The 19,823-nt window shown below is 39.0% G+C and overlaps 2 protein-coding genes across 2 annotated transcripts; both read right to left on the reverse strand.

Annotated features, from left to right (window-relative positions):
- Positions 1-10: 10 nt before the first annotated feature.
- Positions 11-9,795, reverse strand: LOC115041109 (uncharacterized). Its single transcript, XM_029498414.1, has 15 exons — positions 9,704-9,795; positions 8,089-8,247; positions 7,162-7,352; positions 6,826-6,930; positions 6,404-6,542; positions 5,051-5,201; positions 4,757-4,889; positions 4,114-4,266; positions 3,607-3,644; positions 3,432-3,461; positions 3,175-3,341; positions 2,601-3,091; positions 2,365-2,464; positions 1,863-2,118; positions 11-1,438 (listed from the first exon to the last, which is right to left on the reverse strand). The coding sequence occupies exons 2-15, from the start codon at positions 8,218-8,220 to the stop codon at positions 1,314-1,316; spliced, it is 2,211 nt and encodes a 736-aa protein (XP_029354274.1). The 5' UTR covers positions 8,221-8,247; positions 9,704-9,795; the 3' UTR covers positions 11-1,313.
- Positions 9,796-10,054: 259 nt separating this feature from the next.
- Positions 10,055-17,879, reverse strand: taldo1 (transaldolase 1). Its single transcript, XM_029499089.1, has 8 exons — positions 17,701-17,879; positions 14,418-14,541; positions 13,920-14,027; positions 13,058-13,189; positions 11,540-11,715; positions 10,941-11,138; positions 10,658-10,803; positions 10,055-10,551 (listed from the first exon to the last, which is right to left on the reverse strand). Exons 1-8 carry the CDS (start codon positions 17,798-17,800, stop codon positions 10,519-10,521), a joined length of 1,017 nt encoding a protein of 338 aa, XP_029354949.1. The 5' UTR covers positions 17,801-17,879; the 3' UTR covers positions 10,055-10,518.
- Between the last annotated feature and the right edge of the window lie 1,944 nt (positions 17,880-19,823).

Raw genomic sequence — 19,823 nt, forward strand, 5'->3', positions numbered from 1 at the left:
GTTGTGTTTTTCAGAATAGGTGGAGTTCGCCTTAGCAAGCAGTATAATGGATTTCTCAAATTTAAGGTTCAGGTTTGAAAGGATGAGTAAAGTTCAGCCCCACACTTATTTTGAACAGTACTGAGTGTTTTCACTATTGCCAGTGACAAACCTTCTACTCACAGTCTTTCAGTTCCAGGTCTCGGAGGTCCAACAGCTTGAAGTGCAACTTCATAATTAGATAGGCATCATGTAGTGCTACAAGTGCAGTTAACACTTTTAAAATTGTGTATGCACTAAATAACAATTTGGATATGTAGCAAAATAATCTATTGTTGAAACCTAAAACTAGTTGGCTAATCAGTCCACAATCCTCAAATTATTTCACAGCATTCTCAGGTCATTACTAAATTTACATGCTCAAATTAGCCTTGACGCCCTTTCTTTATATTTTTTTTATCACAAAGATTTATGAATTGTTCTAATTTATTCAGAAAAAAAACATGGTTAACAAATCTAATAAATTATAATGGATCAAAGTTATCAATGAGTTGGTCAATATACCTTTTACTATTTGGGCATTTACTTAAAATATGTGAAGCACTTTACAACATAGTTTGGGAAACGTAATCTATAATAATTATTACCATTATGACTGTGACTATATAAGGTGGTTTGTTTTTCAGTTAGACCCTGGATCATTCACATGGTGCAGTATTTTTTTTTTACATTGATTGATCATCAAAAAGTACAGCTTTGTAGCAATACAAATGAATAAAGTATAGATTTGAGTTTGCTTTAGCGTTTAATAATCTATTCAGGTTATATACAGTAAAGGCCAAAGGCTTGGACACACTTTCCTATTCATTTGAATGACAAGTCATGTCCAAACTTTTGGCCTGTACTGTAAGTAGTTTACCAAAGAAAACATTATACACCCATTAGCACTTGTTGGCTTTTAGGTTGATGCACAATTTGTTGTCTGCTTGTTTGACCAACAATTTGCTTTGAGAAATCGGTAGCTTGTAACATGCAAAAACAGAATAGTACAAAATAATGAATGTCTGAGTTGTCAGAAAGAGTTGAAAGAGAAGGACAATATAAGGCAGTCCCATTGGACCATTATCACTGTTGGTGTCTCTTAATATCAGCAAGTAAAAAAGAGAAGCCTATTCTTATGGGGAATATGGTAAAATGGAATACAGTATTAAGGATTAGTCACTGTCTGCAGTGCAGTAGATCATTATTTATTATTACAACATGCTCTTTTTTTCTGAAAGCTTGGAATATACCGCAGATTAGTGGGAAATCGTGTGGAATTAACTCTTCAAATGTCACCATTTCCTAATATTGAAACAGATCACGGTCCAGCAGCCTGTTGGAAGAAGGATATTCTGAAGAAATATGCTGATGCTTGCTAAAATCACACCTGCTGCCATGGATGAAGCCAGTTGTGAAGCTGAAAGAAGGGAGAGAAGAGATCACTTACTGACTTACATCCAACTGTTCACTTTGTGTGTGTTTGCTAATGCGCATTTGAAACCTGTAAATATGACAGATGTTAAAAATAAAAATGGAATCAATATTATAATTGTGAGAAAATTAAAAGAGCTCAAAATATTATTTTTAGAAATGATGAAAATAATATAGATGACCATGAAATACCCATTTCTAATTTACCCTGCTTTAAACCCACTGTAAGATATGAAAAAAAAAATATTTTCCTTCAAAATAAAATTACAACTAAGAGAACTTCCAAAGACAAAGAAAACTGATTTTCTTGCAGATATTCTTTACAGATCAAAGTCAACATTCACAGAGCAGTAGACTGACATGAAAGTGTCACTGCACAAAGATGAGGCTTGTAGAGGATAATAATTTACCATGTGACGTGGTGGAGTCCTGGACAGCTGAGGTATTTGTGACAGGAGCAGTAGAACCAGTTCCAGTCGTGTTGATGTTTGTGGGCTGTGCGGTAGGTTGAAGAATTAAGCTAACTGGTCTAGAGCGTATGGTGTAGCTTTTGGTAAAAATACTGTCAACTATCGTTTTGTGCTGAAACGCATCCCTACACACATCAGGGCACCTCTGAGAAGGCGTGGTGGCAATGCACAGATTGACTGTACACTGGACATACATCTGCAGAACACAAAATAATTCAGTACAATCAGCGATGTGGAAGGGCTGCTGAAAGCATTCTTCACAATGTGACAAACAATAAGACACAAGTCCCTGGCTGATAACAGTTTAAAAAGTGGAGCAATATTTGTCCAAGAGAAACACTGGAAATCCATCCAACTATTGTCCCAGAGATTTTCTACTTGGTCTTGTTTTGACACATTTAGTAAAAATACAGAAAAGAAATGAATGCATGTGGGTACTGACCACCGAGCTTTGGGACTCCTGTTTGCTCAAATCAAGGCGGTAAACTTTGCTATTGTTTCGCACTGTAATGATCTCCACTGTGTTGTTGGACACAGCACACCTTTGAGAAAAAGAATCGGTTAATTATTGCCATTGGTTAACGTGAAATGCAAAACAGAGTGAACTTTTGTGACTATATTGTAAAAATGTGTCTTTTTTATGGTCACCCTCAGCAAACACGTGGCTTTGTCACTGACCCTTGCTGCAGGATGGGGCTGGTCTCTGCAAAGTCCTCTGTCTCTGACTCAAGACAGCTGGTCACCACCATCTCAGCTTGATGCAGGCTACAGTTGGACATCACGTGGAGGTCAAGCTGCTTGACCTTGAGCTCACTGCCCTGTCTGACAAAGGAGTGGTTACTGGAGCTGGTGAAGGAGCCTTTGCTTTCTGATGGTGATCCCACTGCTCGACGCACTCGTCCTGGCGGGATGGCGATGGAGCGGAACCTGGGAATGCGTGTGAAATTTGCCAGAGGCCCCTCTCCAGGGATGTGGAACTCTATCCAAAAGGCAACTGGACCAAAGAGCTCCCTCTCAGTGGGAATGGTAATGCTGAACTTTGGTCCCCTGACTTGTGCCCTGGGGATCCGGCAGGCCAAAGGGAGAACCAGGGAGGGGTTGCGGCTGACCATCTTGAAGGGACGAACACTTTGCAAGGTATTGGTATAGACAAGCTCTGAGCCAGATTGCTGGAAAACATGAGACGATGGGGAGGTTATATTCAGCCAAAAGTTAGGAAAAAAGAAAGAGAGAAAGAAAGAAAGAGTTTTACCACAGTCTTAGTGCCACAGCCGTTCAAGGAGATGTGCGCAATCAGGTGTGTGTTGTTGTAGGTAATGGGGCAGGTGGGGCTGTTGAGCTGTAGTTCATCCAGGTTGATGTTAGTCAGGGAGGCCACAGGGAGCACCAGAGTCATCTGTGTGTTCTCACACTTCAGCTCTGCAGACAGTCAACATCTGATTCTTATATTCTTCAACACAAACAGAATTTCTGTCGCTTGAATAGAATAAAGGGTAAAAATTTGTTAACCTGTTCCAGCAGGCAGTGTGCTCATTTCCCCTGAAAATAAGAATAAAAGAAAGGACAGGTTTTAACTGTAAATAGTCAGTAGCCACTATTTTCTAAAGGAACCCTGCTGTGGGGTAAACTACAGTACAACATATTTGTAATTCTTTAATTGTTTGTCCAAAACCGAAAGGCTTACTTTGGTGTAGCCACAGGCATCTGGGCTCTGACTGGAAACTAGAAAGATAAGAAACACAAATCAGACTTCTGATAAATAATAATAATAATAATAATAATAATAATAATAATAATAATAATAATAAAAAGTTATTGTATTTGCTTTTCAAATACATCTTGCTTTAGATTTGTGTTGCCGTATGAGTAAAACGAATGAAACAATGTGTGCGATGGACAGTTGTATGTAAATGTTGTATGTATTGAAGTAAGGGATTCTGAGTCACATTATAGTGAGGAAATAAAAAATAAAAAGTCCTAAGGCATTTTTAAATGTCTTTTCAACCAGTTTTAATGTGCCTTTCCAGAACTTCCTCTATTTTACGTTAATTTCTTAAAATAACGGTTGACTATTATAATAGCCTCCACAGTTCAGTCAGTAAAGCATTGAGTATGTACAGTTCTTTACAATAACAGCATCTCTGGTTTTTCTGTTCTCTTTTACATGTGGGTAATGGTGTGAATCATCTACCTCTTGGTATTTCCAACAAAGCAGATAGGCAGAAGGGGGGCCAGTTTGTTTTCAGACCGGACCCAGGCCATGGTCATCGCTGACAAGGGGCCGATTGATTTGAATCTGGCCCTGTGGAGGTCTGGGGGGCCGACCACTGCCACCTCTGACACACTGCAATTATGGAAAGAAATGTTTCATCTAAAATTTTCATTGAATTATATGTTGTTGTTTTTGTTTTTTAGTTTTTTTTTTTGTAAAAGAACAAGTAACCCTTTTTAAACTGGTGATTTAAGTGATTGTGCCTGGTTGTACAGTGTTCACACAGTCTTAGCAGGATTAGAAGAAGAAAAAAATTATATTTAGAGTAAATGCTAATTATTCACAAATAAAATTCAGCAACTATTAAAATTACTTTTTGTCTCAGTTATTATTTGTTTTCCCAGTTTCTGTTTAGCAAATGATATATTTATGTGCCTGTACAACAGACTCTTGAAAATTAGCATGGACATTTTCCACGATTGGACATTTCACTTATCATTAGTTGCAGCCCTCCCACTATTCCTCCTGTTGTTGTGCAGCCGACGCAGTACTGTTGTGCACTAGATATCCTGTATGTTTTTATGTGCAAGCACTGATATTAGCTCAGCCCATGTAAACCCACCTCTCCAGCCGTGTATTGAAGCCAACGTCGAATTTCACCTCCTGATATGGCAGGACAAACAGTGTGGAGTCCTGTCTGGGGGTCTCACTTGTTGCCACAGGTTCATCAGAGCAGCTTGAAGTTGACTCCTCCACTGGAATGAAGGAAATGAAGAAATGGTTCTGTAACTTGAAGTTGTAACAGGGATCCAAATATATATTTCAAGATATAAGTTAATTATCCTTGGGTTTTATTCTTATGGTGATTAATGACACATAGGCAACATAATGTCTAATATCTGGTAGACAGACTCACCAGTGAGAGAGAGATGCACAGGGACGGAGCTGAGGGGTGTTTTTTCTGTGACAGGGCTTGTTCTGAACATGGGGATCAGGTCCTCAGCCATCAAGTAGATGAAATACTGTCCTGCTGGGGCTTCTCCAGTGAATGTCAACAAGCATTTCTCCTGGTAAGAGACCAGTTCAGGTCATCAATCCATTCACGTGAGCACAAAATTTAACCAAACACCTTTTCCTTGTCCCCCTACATCCTAACAAGATGATCCGATGATGCAGACCTGCCTCCCCCTCTTCCTACAGCTGATCAAATCTTAACTAACCCAGACAGAACAACTACAAACATGCAAAGTAAATAGTTAGTCGACTAATTTACTATATAAAGAAAAACATGTAACATGTAAAACTGTTATAATGGTGAGGAAAGACCCTGGTTAAAGGGAATAGCAGCTTTTTCATATTTTTCAGTTTTAGATGAGGTTTAAAGTGAATCAGAAGAACTATGACCTTCAGATAAAGTCAAAAGTCTCCCAGAGTATGTAGGTGGCGTAACTAAATTGATTTTAATTTTGGAGACAGGTTCCTGCCACTCATGGACATATCAGTGATATTCACTGAGCAAATTTATCTTAACTCTAGAAATCACTTCAGTAATCAAACTCTAAACTTTCATTTCTGAATAACTGGACCCCTGGTGTTCAACTTCTTCCTTTCATTACATTACTACATTATGCGTGTCCACAGCTGATTAAACTGAGGCTGAGAGTTGACTGACCCTGATCTAATCAACACCTGTGAAACATCAGAGCTGATGTACCATTTTAGAAAAATAGTAAAAACCAAAATAAACTTGTCTCTATATTTCATTCTTAGTGCATTTCTCTGGCTTGGTAAAGAATTTGGATGCGATAATGGATTGAAAGCTTGTGGTCTGTTGTTGCTGAGCACATGAGTGTTTTTACTGCAACCATTAACCAGATTGAAAAGGCTCAGCATGATAATTCGCTGTGTCACAATCCAAAAGTCATCTCAATGTATTTTTGAGAAGGTTGCAATGACTTCAACCCCCTCATACGTGACATACTTGATACAATAATACTACAAATGGCCACAATTGGTCATTTAGCATAATTAGTTTCTTTATATATATATATATATATATATATATAGCAAGTACATTTAGTAAATGATCCTGCACTGCTGATACTTTTTCTTCATTTTTCTGCCACTATAGTTGAGTCAACTCTAGCTCTTTCCAGAAAAAAAAAAACTTTCAAGATTTGCCAAAAGTCACAATTACTGACTTATTATGCCAAATAATTGCGTATTGTTATTATGTGCACAGCTAAGGAAATACCAAAGCTGGACTGACCTCATCCAGCTCTATAAAGGAGTGCTGAGTGCAGTTCATACATTCTCCCTTGTCAGGCTGAGCGAAGCGACACTGCACCCTGTCTCCATCCAGGTCTTTCACAGACAGATAGAAGTGGCGAGAACAGTTCACCTGGGCCCTGATCACACAACACAAGAGTCAGCAACAAAGAGATGGCCACCTCCATGACTCACAAATACAAGCACAACATAGGAGAAAATGAAAGTAGATGTGTTCAGTCTGTATGTCTGAAAAACAAGGAGTATTGTATCACTAACTGGTGAAAACCAAGTGTCTATTTCTCAGGTGGGGCCAGTAATTTTCTGGAGTTTCTCTCAATAAGATGCGCAGTGATAACTCAACTTTAGAGGTGGGAAAAGGCAGAATGTTGTACCGCAACAGTGTGTGTATGTGTGCATTACCTCAATGGAGGTGGGAGAGCAACAAAAGGTGGATGATTGATTCTCCCACTGTTTACTTGAACCACTTGTCCTGCTTTCACCGATACATATATTTCTGTTTTTGACCTAAATGTTAAAGAAATAGTATGTATGAGAGTCAGTAAAAAGAGAGAAATCATGGATATGTCTTGGGGTTTGATTCACCTGATTCTAAACATCACATCAAATGTACCTTTGGATAAAACAAATAAACTAGATCATGAAAAAACAACAATTATTAAGTAGAACACACTAAAATAGAAGAGAAAAAGGAGCACCATGGTTATAGGGTGATTCATTTACATGCAGGTCTCATACCCTAAACTGATGGAGGCATTGTAATTACTCGGGATGGTTTTCTGCCACTGGCGGACACACCAGCCTGGTTTGGGCTCAAAGCCTTGGAAAGGTGAGGAGGTTGGGTGCACCAGGCAGTCCTCCCCTGCGGCACACAGTCCTGACAGAGCTGGACAAGGACTGGCAGCAATGGCACTGAAATGAGCCCGAACCTACAAGAAGCAGTGACAGCAACATGAAAAACCTTATTTGCCACTGACTGATTTATGAGTGAGCTGAGTGAATTTAGCTGAGCGCAAAAGACAGTATCTTTAATTTGTCAAATAAATCAAAGGTAATCATTCATTGTAACTGCCATATATTAAAAAGTAAAGCTCAGTATTAATAAAGTGAGGGATTAAATCGGGGATAGATATTCTAATTAATGCCTTTTTTTCTTCTGTTTTGTGGATAATTCACAATGAAATGAAGGAATTTAATATGACAATCAAGTCATTATAAATTAAATTTGTCAAAGTTTCAGTTCATAATGCTAAAACCATTAACCTCATAGAGAAACTGTAAGCCTCTCTCTCTGTAAGTGAGAGAATTCGTGGATATATATTCTGTTTTAATTCATGGAAATTTTCAGTTTTTTTTTTCTCTCATTGATAAAAAGGTTACGTTAAGGAATATAATGACAAGGTAATTTCTTCATAGTGTGGATTGTAGATTCTTATCATTTAAAGCTACAGAGATTAAAAAAAAAAAAGATTAAATAATGAAATAATGAATGAATCAATTCTCTAAAACCTTCAAACTGTGGAAACCTTGTTTGTATCAATTTACAACTGGACTTCAGATGCAACAAAAACTTAAATAAATAACAGAACTGCACTGCGCAATAAGAAGTGACTGCAAATACAATGAAAACATTTTACATATTTTAGGGAGAGAGACATTGCTAACCGTTTTCCCTCCATCGCTGGCGAGGGGCAGAACATGGACTGTCAGCCCCAGAGAGGAGGCTTCACAGGCCGGGCCTAACAGGAACAGGGCCAGGCCCAGCAACGGGATGCTCAGTGTGGCTCCGTGCAGCATCTTAATACGTCAATGCGAGATCCGAACCTTTAGGAAATACAAAGGTGTTGAGCATCAGCGAGAGAGACACCAGACTTTTCATTTCATTCTCATGCAGAATCAGAATGAAGACCTTCCCAGCATACTGCGTGTTGACAACTTGTGAAACAGAGCTGTGGTGTGACAGAGATGATAAGGATTCTGGAAAAACTTGAAAAAAAAAAAAACAAATGTGAAAAAGCTAATTAAGAATTTGTACAAACATCCCACCTTTGCCCAATGTTAGCTGGAATTGGCTTCAACTGATGAATTAATGAATTAATACATTTTGCACAAGCACCTGCAGCCGGGCTCTGCACTGCGTGGGATTGTTTTTACAGGTCTCTCCAAATGTTGTTTATCCACTTAAAGAAGGAAAATCTAAACTGTTTACTGAACAAGAGCTTGAGCAAACTGTACACAATCAAATAAAAAAAAATTCTAAAAAAATGCAGAGGGCAGCACAGCGACATAGTGGTTAGAGCTCGTTAGTGGTTAGGTCGCAGGGTCGATTCCCAGGCCTGGAGCCTCCCCGTGCCTGTGTGGGTTTCCTCCCACCGTCCAAAGACATCATGTTTGGATTAACTGGTGACTCTAAACTGTTTGTAGGTCTGAGTGTGAGTGGTTGTTGACCCTGTGATGGACTGCTGACCTGTCCAGGATGTACCTGCCCTCACCCAGAGTGAGCTGGGATTGGCTCCAGCACCCTCATGAATGAATGAAAAAATACGCCGAGTTCAATTTCAGTATTAGATGTTTCTATTGTTTTTTTTTTTTTAAATCTTTGTTTACAATAGATAAGGCTGGTGAAAACAGGAGGGCTCTGCCGGGTTGGATCCTGAGTGTGACATATGTGGCGTCAATATGTTATCAGGATGTTTACCACATTTAGACATTTCACATCACATGACTTTAACACAAGATGAAGTGGTAATGTCATAATCACAGCGCGGCGTGTATAATACGATTCAAAGTTTTCAGAGTACGACTGAATATTTTTGTTGCTGCAGAGCTGAACAGTTTAAGTCTTTCACTTTTGTTTTCCAGAACAGGTTAAAAACTGGAGGCACATTTCAGCCTCAGACTTTCAAGCATGTAAAGTTTTCATTAAAAAAAAGGCAAAAATTAAAATAATTTCACATCACTTCCAAACCCGGTCAACAGTTAAGAGTTTACATTTTACACAAAATGTTTTGTTTTGTTTGTTTTTCGATCAAATTTGTGCCTCTCTGTTTGGCTGTTGCAGTGTCAAGGTTTATGCTAGAGACCCATTTCTGTGCAAGACCAATTATATGCTTAATTATTTAAAGTTGTGTGTCAAAAGTGCTACCAACAAAAACCACCCTAGTCGTGTAATATATTTGTGAGAAGTTTTTTTTTTTTTTTTTTTAACCATTTGCTTCCTCAAACCACCAAAACAAATTGAGCAAACATTTCCAATAGAGAAGTAAAAAGAAGTCATTACCTTGTGTCACCTGGGATGAAGGTCTCACACTCCAACCTAATAAAGGTGTCATTTGACAATAAAAAAGGTTCTTTAGTTCGCAATAAGCTCCTCCTATACAGACATGACTAAAGTGGAAAACAATGTCATTTGGGCAGATGAAGAATGGAGTCCAACTGGTTTGTTCACAGGCCGAGCTTAAAAGGAGGCCAATAGGTCAACATGTGGAGGACTTCCTGAAGCTGACTAGAATAACTGGTTTCCTTGAATTGCAGCAATAATATTTAAATTGCCCCGTATGACCTTATGGTGTATTGAGAGTACATGAAGCTTCACATCTGATGCAACTCACTGAAAACGTCCAGACAACTGTGAAGTTTTAGAGGTTTATTTATTTAAAGAACAAAAGGCAATATTCTGAGGAATGATGGTACAATCGTCTTTATTCACTCTAATAAAAAAAAACAAAAAAAAACGACCTTTTCCTGCCAAAAGAGCCCACAGTCCTTTCCAGGAGTCACATTATTATGATCTGAAGAGACTAAGCCAGGTCTTTAAGACATTTCTTCTGCAAATTTGTTTATTATGCAAATTTCTTATCAAGTGTCTAGCAAATATTAGACTATTTTACAATAACTCCACACCAACATTAGAATTAATCACCATCTATGGTTGGTCAGAAAACAGCCAGTCAGTGGCAGCTTCAGAGAGGGAGAGTGTCCCTTCAAGAGGTCCAAGGAATTTGGTCACATGAGACATGAGGAGAGGGAAGGCAAACAGGTGCTTTGGACCTTCTACTTCCTGTCCATGTCGCTGGAGACATCAAATTTGTCCCATTACTGGCCGTTTTTCACATCGAGCATTTTCTCCTATGATTTAAAGACAAAAAGCAGAGGTCAGCCCAGTAAACACCAGATTGAGACATCTCAATTCTCATTCGGAGAAAATACAAGGAAACGAAAAATCGCCTCATACTTTGATCATGGTCTCCAGCTTGATGGCATCAGCAGCAAACTTGCGAATGCCATCAGACAGTTTCTCCACAGCCATGCGATCCTCATTGTGCTGCCAGCGGAAATCCTTCTCATCCAGGTGGATTTTCTCCAGATCACAGGCCTTGGCTGCAAAAACAGAACCATCACGGTCATTTTGGAAATATATGCAAGGGTTTTAATTATGCTGATTCGCAGAATCAGATTTTCACCCAATAATAAAAAAATAAAAAATTGTGGGAAGACGTTGAGTGAAAGAGCTGTACCTTTCTCCACATTGAGCATCTCAGTGATAGAGCTGTGATCCTGGCTGAGCTCCGCCAGTAGCCCAGGTGAGATTGTGAGCAGGTCACATCCAGTGAGGGCCTTCACCTGCCCCGTGTTCCTGAAGGAGGCGCCCATAACCACGGTGGTGTAACCAAACTTCTTGTAGTAATTGTAGATCTTGGTCACACTGAGGACACCTTTGGTGGGGGAAATTAAATGGGTTGTGTGTTTCCATACAACAGAATTTGTAAGCTGTACACTTTCATGCAGGAGTTTCTATTTGGTTGCATTGATATTCCAGGATTTTACATCTTCTGCATTTTCTCCCATATTTGTCAATATTTTATCTTTGAATAAAAAGCACACCAAGATAGTTGTAATGAAATGTGCTACACAAAGAAAATGTAATTATTTGACAGGTTCTCTGGAAGGTGTATGTGTGTGGGTTGATGGGATCCCATACACATACACCTTTCTACAAAGTTCTGTTAGATCTGTTTTCTTGTCCTTTCCGGACTGTTTTGTTCAGCTGCTGCTAACATTTCTGAAAATGTAATCCTTATGATACTCCAAGAATAAGGGCAATGGCCTTTATTACCTGGGTCTTCATGTGGCTCATAGCTTTTGCGGTCTGTATTCTCCTTGTACCAGTCAAGGATGCGTCCAACAAAGGGCGATATGAGTGTTACCTTTGCCTCGGCACAGGCCACAGCCTGAGCAAATGAGAACAGCAGGGTCATGTTGCAGTGAACACCATGTTTTTCCTCAAGCTCCCTGCACAAAAACAGAAAGGCATTTTTCTCCAAACATAGCAAACAAGTAATTTCTGACAGATATTTAATCAGGGGCCCCTAAAACAGCAAGAGATTATGACACCGACATCTTTCTGAGAAGTAAATTTCTTTTTAACTGTGCAGTCTCTGACCAGAACATCCAGTCTTATTTGGCTCTGGTCAAATATGAAATATGAAACTGGCACTGACCTATTAACTGTATGAACTATAATATTTGGTAGACTTAATTTTTTTTGCTGGCAATTTTATTCCCTGATCATTTAATTGATACCTGAATAGCTTCATCAGAACAAGACCAAAGATAGAACAAAGATTTAATAAATATATGCAAGTTTGTAGACTCATGTTGCCAATACGCTACAAAGGCTTTTAACAGAGAGGACACAAGTCCATCTGTTCTTAGGGACACATTAGCTTTTATCTTTTGTTTTGACAAAAATGCTGCTTTGATTAAATCATTAAAATTACTTTAAGGAAGTATGGTTTTATTAAAAATAAATAAATAAATAAATAAAATGTGTCAATGTGTGTCAGGTTATTGCCAACATCAAAATGACTTAAAGTCTACAGACTGTGGCTGGTTTTTAGAAACCTTTATGTCCAATGTGTTTTCAATAAAATCAACCAATATTTGTCATGATGTCTAAGATTCCCTTTACATATGAACACTGGTGAGGGTGTGTGCCATATTTGTAAAAAAAAAAAAACAGAAAAAAAAAAACAAATAAACCCCTCAGTTGAGTTGTCCATTCTGAAAACATATCATCTCTGTTCACAGCCCTCACAAGTGCCTGGACATGAAAACTGCTCCACAGCAGCAGTGGAGATCAGAAACTCTATAGGGTGCTTTCAAGTCTCTGCTATGACTTTGTAGCTTGGATGTTTTTTGAAAACAGTGCAACACTGATATCCATGGCATCTTCTTACTGAACACATGCTAAAGTTCAGCCTTACTAGGTAACAAGGTATAGGGGCTGCATTCAAATGAATAAAGTGCTGCTTCACAGCCGTCGGACAGAGATCGAGAGTTTCATCAACTACGAAGCAGAGACACTGTGGTTGCCATAATTTTGTTCACTGAGGTTCATTTTGGGAAAGCAGCACCACCTCCATTATCACACCTGTTTTCACTCAATAATAGCTACAGCTACATATGTCCAAGAGGGCTGATGGGTTTCACACCCACCGGCTTCATAAAATGCTAAAACAAAAAACAAAAACAAAAAAACAACAACCCTAAACTAAAACAAAACAAAACCCTCAACTAAAACAACCTGTCAGGCATACCACAATTCAGATGAGCATCACAAATGTTAACTCACTTGCCCGCTTGAATCCCTTCCCATGTTGAAGACAGCTTGATGAGCACGCGCTCCTTGCTGATGCCTGCCTCTTTGTACAGAGCGATGAGCCCGAGGGCCTTGGCAACCATTTCATCTTTATCGAAAGATAATCTGGTGAAAAAGATTATGGAGCAGCTCAAATTTGGTATCCACAATCCATTAATTAGTTTGCTTAAGCCAAAGACAATGATTTATAGGGGCACCAGTGGCCAAGCAGGAGGAGCTTATTAATCACAGGAGTGGCTTGAGCCACAGCTACTTCTGTCCACATGTCCTTGAGTAAGACATTGAACTCCGATTGCTCCTGATGAAGGCTGCATATTCCATGGTAGTTTTGTTGGGCTTTGTGAAAAGAGTGTGAGAGGCAAACTGTAGGTTTAGATAAGACCAATTCATAAATGTTATCTATTTATACTGCATGATGATTGCTGTCATTATTACTGTTATATCATTGCAAAAACTGTAGAAGTAGATGCGCAAATTATCTAAAGAAAATAAAAATGAGGCCTTGTCCAGCTCTGGCATTAACATCTGGAAAATAGCCAGCTCAGGGTTCAGGCACGAACGTACCCAAGATTAATTAGGATGCATTTCAGATCTAAACACTCAGACCACATTCTTTATGCAGGAAGAATGCAAAAGTGTCCTGGGTCACATGGAAGGAATGCCCTCTTTACTGGCAAGCTCTACCACAGTCTGATTAGTAATTATAGTTAATTATAGATAATTATATGAATAATAATAATTGTCAGTAATATTAATTATAGAAAATTATCTGCCTGTGCTATTTAAAAAAAATTTAAGACACTTTCTGTCAACATCTAATGACAATTAAACCTACCTGGCATCCACTTCAGTGGAAACTCTGCCAGGGACTTTCTTGAGAATCTCTAGCCCAAAAGTCACAAACAGCTTGTCCATGGTGTGGGCTACCTGCTCCTCTTCAGTTCTGACAAGAGAAGGACACATTATGATCCGTTATTCTTTAAAAAAGGTGTAATCTTCAGGTTTGGTTTTCAACTAGTAAAGTTGACAATATTTATTTATTTAAAACTGCAAAAACCAAAGAAACAAACAAACCCTGTTGAATTACTCAAGTGTTACATTGATTAAAATGTCTCCAACTTCAGGGTGAAGTACAAAAAAAAAAAAAAGGAAAAAAAGGGAACTTTGCCAACACATTGCACAAAAAAAAAAAAAAAAAAAAAAAAAAAAAAAAAGTGTGCACTGTGCAACATCTGTAAAACCACATGAAATATTCTTGTTCCCCTCAGTGCTGTTCATACTCAATACTCAATAGCTTTGACCTTGCATGCAACCCAAATGAAGGGTTTCTTACCCGCCTTTGGCTATGCCATAATTAATAGCCTGATCCAATAGATGCTGGTAGGCTGGCATTTTAGCAGCAGCCAGGATAAGAGATGGATTAGTGGTGGCATCTTGAGGCTTGTACTCGTCAATAGCTGCAGGACAGGACAACAGAGAGAAGTTAAAACACACACACACAAACGCACATTACTGCTTTTCCCACACCAGACTCTTGAATATTAAATATCTCAGTAAGACCATGATCTGCTGTACTGTAGTGCAACTGTTCACCTTGAAACGTGCAGGTCTTAGAAGTGTAGAGTGTAGGTTTTTCTCTACAGAGTAATCTATTGCAACAGCTGACAATACGACTAGAAAATTGAAGCCTCAGAGATCAGTTTGACTCCAGTTGTCTCAGTGAGATAGTAAAATAAGATTGGATTTTTAATTCAATTTGAATTTTGTTCTGTTTCATAACACCATGACACATTACTTCTGCCAGAAAGAAATGGCACCATCTGGTGTCTAGATGTATTACTGTACCATCCAAAAAGCATAATCATTTCAGATTCAGAGGAGGCAGATGGAAACAGTTTAACATCACCTAAGGGAATCAGTGGACTGAAAAACCTAACAAGTTATGTCAGATTGAGTTTAAGAGTTGAATAGTATTGACAGCTGCAGCAAAAGGTCATAATGCCTGTAAAAGGCCTTGTTTCATCTCACGACCTAAAGAGCTGCCAGAGATAGTTTAGTCCTGGTTCATTTTACAGAACCAAGCTGCAGGTTTTAATTTGAAATGCATGAGCAGCAGAGCCTTTTCATGAGGCACAGTGGTTTTGTGTGACGCCTTGATTGTAGCTACTGAGTCCAGTCAGTGCCGCCAGCTCTTCAGCCTAAAAACAAAGGATGTCTGTTCTGCAGCCAGTTATCTCTCACTACGCCCTCCACCAAAATTGGATTAGTCTGTAGGTCAGTGAGTTTGGACTCAATACTTGTGATCAACAGTTCAAGATGACACTGCAAAGTTTTAGTGCCATTTCCAGCAATATTCTCACAAAATGGGATCTGGTCTGTTTACTATATGGGTAAATTATCATGTTTTCCATGATTTAAAATCCATCCCAAAGTGCCACAGGGGACAGTCATTATTTCCTATATTAATGATACAAATAACCAACTCGGCAAAAAATATTGACACCATGATAAATAAATATAATACAAAACAATTACAGTGTGAATATTAATACCAGTAATCCAAATCTTCCTAGTTGAGAGCAGATATTTATAATTTTTAGTAATTTATAAACTGACCGTGACCGTTCCATCAACTATATTTATAAGCAAAGTTTGGCTGCAGCTTTACGTTTATGCTCACACAGCTAGGTAATTTGTTGGAACATCATATTAATGTCCAGATCTAAGTAACTGGAAAAAGAGATGGAAAAAATAACTTCTTTTCACACTGATGAAAATGCTTTAATTTGACTTCCAGTCATGTTTTTACGAGAGACCATTTCTTATCTACATAAATCTCATCATTGTGATGAATCCTGAAATTACCTGCACTATTTATCTTCTGAAACTGTGCAGGCTAATCGTCCACTAAAGAGCCTTGTCCTCACTGAGTGTTAGTAACCATTTTCATGTGTGGCAACACTGTGGTTTTACATCACATTTGACCATGTTCTTGAATTTATGGAGTAAAACAGAAGTTCTGCCATTTGATTTGAACGTGTCTGAACCTGCAACAGGTTAAAACCTGAGAAGTGTTAGCCCATTCACAGATAACATAGTACAGTTACTTAAGACAGACATATGGGTGAATTTTGAAAAAGGGGCCATGTGGAAATGTGAAACCAATGGCTGTTTGAAACTTGCCTAACCGCTGTTATCACAAACTACTTATTTGATTTTTCAGTGATAGTGCTGACAAAAACGGTGTTCATTATTACTGAGAGATGCTTTGATAAAACTGGGGGCTGTGGAGGAACTCGCATATCCACATTCTGAGTACTACTGTGTGGGGAATTGTGATGGTAAAAAGGTCTTGCTATTTGCTGTCAAATTCTGAATATCTTGCCATTTGCCCTGAAGTTTTAATGACTTGTGCGCAAACAGGATCACTTCATATTTCTGTTAATGTCTCAATTATTTCTTGATAAATTCTTTGATCTGTGGAAAAAAAACAAAAACAAAACACAAGACAAAACACCCAGAAAGACTTAGGATGGATAGCATAGGATTGCATAGCTTCATTATTCTGTTGTTCCATTGTTTATATTTGTAATTTCTGCTTAGCACCTCATAAGTCACAAGAAGAGCTTAATTTACACCAACTTGCAGGAAAGCTACTAATTAAGTTTGATTGTTAGCAAGTTGCCTAATGAACAATGCAAATCCTAAACACAATTAATTTTCTCAAGGACCACTGGATGATTTGCCTGAGCAATACATTTCTGATTTTTATTTTTTTTACAAATTGATTAATCATATAATTTCAGCCCTGCTGGCCTGCTTTAAACTACACCACAGTTTGTATTATCATGTCCAACCCCTTGCATGTATGACAGTGATCAATTTCTCTGAAACTTGAATGCTTTTTATTTTTATTTATTTATTTATTTATTTTTTTTGGATGAGATAACGAATCATTGGAAGCTGAGCAATGAATAGTGGCCTAGGGCAAAGCTCCACCAATCCTGCTGTGTAATGAACGCAACAGGATCACCTTTCCAATTTCCAGTCCCAAACCAGTTCTGTCATGTCATCCTGACTCTGCAGCCTGTGCATCAGGAACCGAGTGGTTTGCATCACAAAGCAACTGTTTTTCTGCACACTGTTCCTCATTCAAACCGGTAGATTAACCCGACCTTTTTACACTGAGGCGTAAATAAGGGACGACCAAGGAAGTAGCACACATTTTACACCGTTTTCCGCGTTAATCACCCCGATTTGACATAATCTGCATTTTCAGCATTCCCACATAATCAATACATGTATCTGTGGATTTCAAGTCATATCATTTGTTAGGTTTTTTAGAAGAGGTTAAAGTAAACAAAGTACTTTCGATCTCGAGCGACTGACGCCAAGTGACCACAGTTAGTAAACTGGATTCATAAGAAGTAGCAGAAATTGTATCAGGATGTGAATAGAAGTTAGTTGTAACTAAGTCGAAGCAGAGCCCCCCCGCCCTCACTCGGATCTGCTTAGCCTGTAACCTCGCCAACGTAAGCCAGATATCGGTGACCGGGCTGCGGGTCGATGCTAGCAGGATGCTAACATTAGCTCAGCTTAAAGGCTGCGCTGTTTACCGTTGAAGTCTCCGGTGTCCGCCACCACCACCGTGTGCTTCTTCAGCTGGTTCAGCGCTGACTCCATCTTCCTCCGCTTGTCTGGTGACACTGTGGACATGCTGAGCTCAGACTGGGACCCTTTTATACACACCAAACACGTGAGGGCACGCGGAATGTCAGAAGCACGGGAGCGAGCAGCACAGGGGCGGAAGAAGACAGCGGGAGCGCGCGGAGAGGCCTGAGCTGGCGGAGGGGGGGGCAGCCCGACGATCAGAGGATAAATGAGACGAATCAGGCTACGACGGAGAAAGTTAACAACACTGGCAACAGAAGTCATAAGAAATATACATCAGATTCAGGGGTGGGCAGTAGTTTTTGCTTTTTCACCCAATCACTGTACTTTATTTTAATATTTCCATTATATGCATGCAATTTAGAAAAAAACACAAGAAACTTGTGCGACAGTAGTGCGACATATGTAGTATTATACACTACATATGAATGGGAAACAGTGTTTTTGACTTTATTAAAGTAACACTGTCCAAAGGTGTCAGATCAAATGTATTCCTCACAGAGCAAAACGGGCACTGATTTATATAGTTAAACTGCTAGCTTTTGGTCATAAGGATATTTACAAGGATGTTTATAAAGATACTTTCACTTCACTACTTTTGAAGGACAAATATTGTACTTTTTACTTCACTACATTTCTATTGATGCTCTCCTTACTCGCTACTTTTGTGCTAGTCTAGCATTACCGTTCATTGTTTTTGTGACACACACACCTCTGAGCGTGTTCCAGGTAAGAACACGGCCACGATGTATAAACTTCATCCTACCTGGATTATTTCTCCATAACGATCGGCTCATTCTTCATTATACATCGTGGCCGTATTATTACCTGGAGCACGCATTAGCTTGTAGCCAGAGTTTGGATGTTTTATGTGGACATCACTGACAACACGGTCCAACTCCTCATCACACACACACAAACATTAACAACGAGTAATGTCCCGGTCCTTGTGTGTGTCGTTGTGTCTGAAGCGGTGGAGTACTTCTTCTAAATTTGCGGCCAATATCTTTGTCGGAAATCCTCCCATGTCCCTCCCTCTGTTACCTGACTGCAGCTGCAGCCCTCTCCTCTCTGGGTCTTCCTTTCTGATGGAGCTACCAAACTCATCTGTTTCTGTCAAAGATAACATTTTGTGTTGGGCTTTAATACAAGCTAGGCTAATGAACGTTAGCATTAGAGCTGGCCAGTTAGCTTACACAAGCTAACTGCGCTGTTTCTTACCTTGCTCTACTTTCTTGTCCCAACTTCACCGTCACCACCTTTTTTAAAATATTTGTTTAGAAAATTTCTAAACCCTCCATTTTCTTATTCTCTTTTCTTTTCCTTTGCGATCACCGGACTGATGCTGACTGGACATTTTCCTACTGAACTTCAGACAACAGAAAACAGCCTGACATAGCAACAGTAACCAAGGGAGGCGGGGCATAGCTTGATAGTTAGTCAGTTCTGTGATGACAAGGAATGTCCTATTTAAGTATACATACCACAAGACAAAAATGTCTCATTCATTCTAAAAAAATATATCATAATAAAAACAATTAAAAACAAAACATGCAGCCTGGGAAAGGAACTCCATCAAGTACCAATAACAGTTTCAACTTGGCAGAGACAAAGGGTGGTAGGCTTGGCTATTTCTAGTGGAGGTTGGCTGCAGATGCTTTCCAGCAGTCTGTGTGGAAGATGACTGACAGCAAAGGTTCAGTGTTTGTGAGCGCTGATGAATGAGGTACTTTTCGAAAAATCATTGGCGCATTAATATTTATTGGGGGAATGAAACCTGCTACGCAATAACATTTAAATTACGAGATAAATTTCACAATATTACACAAAATGAGAAAAAATGCAAAATGTTTAATTACGCAAAAAGTACAGGCTGCTGAACATTTTACCATGTGCCGCTGTGTTATGGGATTTTAATTTAATAACTGCATCGAGGCACCTGCTCCTGATATAGTTTGCACCCTCCAGGTACAGCCACCTCAATATTAGTCCTATTTACAAAAAAACATTACATTTTGTGTGACTGCCTTGCTTGCAGTATTTAAATACATTACTTCAACTCTTTAGT

This window comes from Echeneis naucrates, chromosome 3 (genome assembly GCF_900963305.1).
Source record: "Echeneis naucrates chromosome 3, fEcheNa1.1, whole genome shotgun sequence".
NCBI classification, from domain to species: domain Eukaryota; kingdom Metazoa; phylum Chordata; class Actinopteri; order Carangiformes; family Echeneidae; genus Echeneis; species Echeneis naucrates.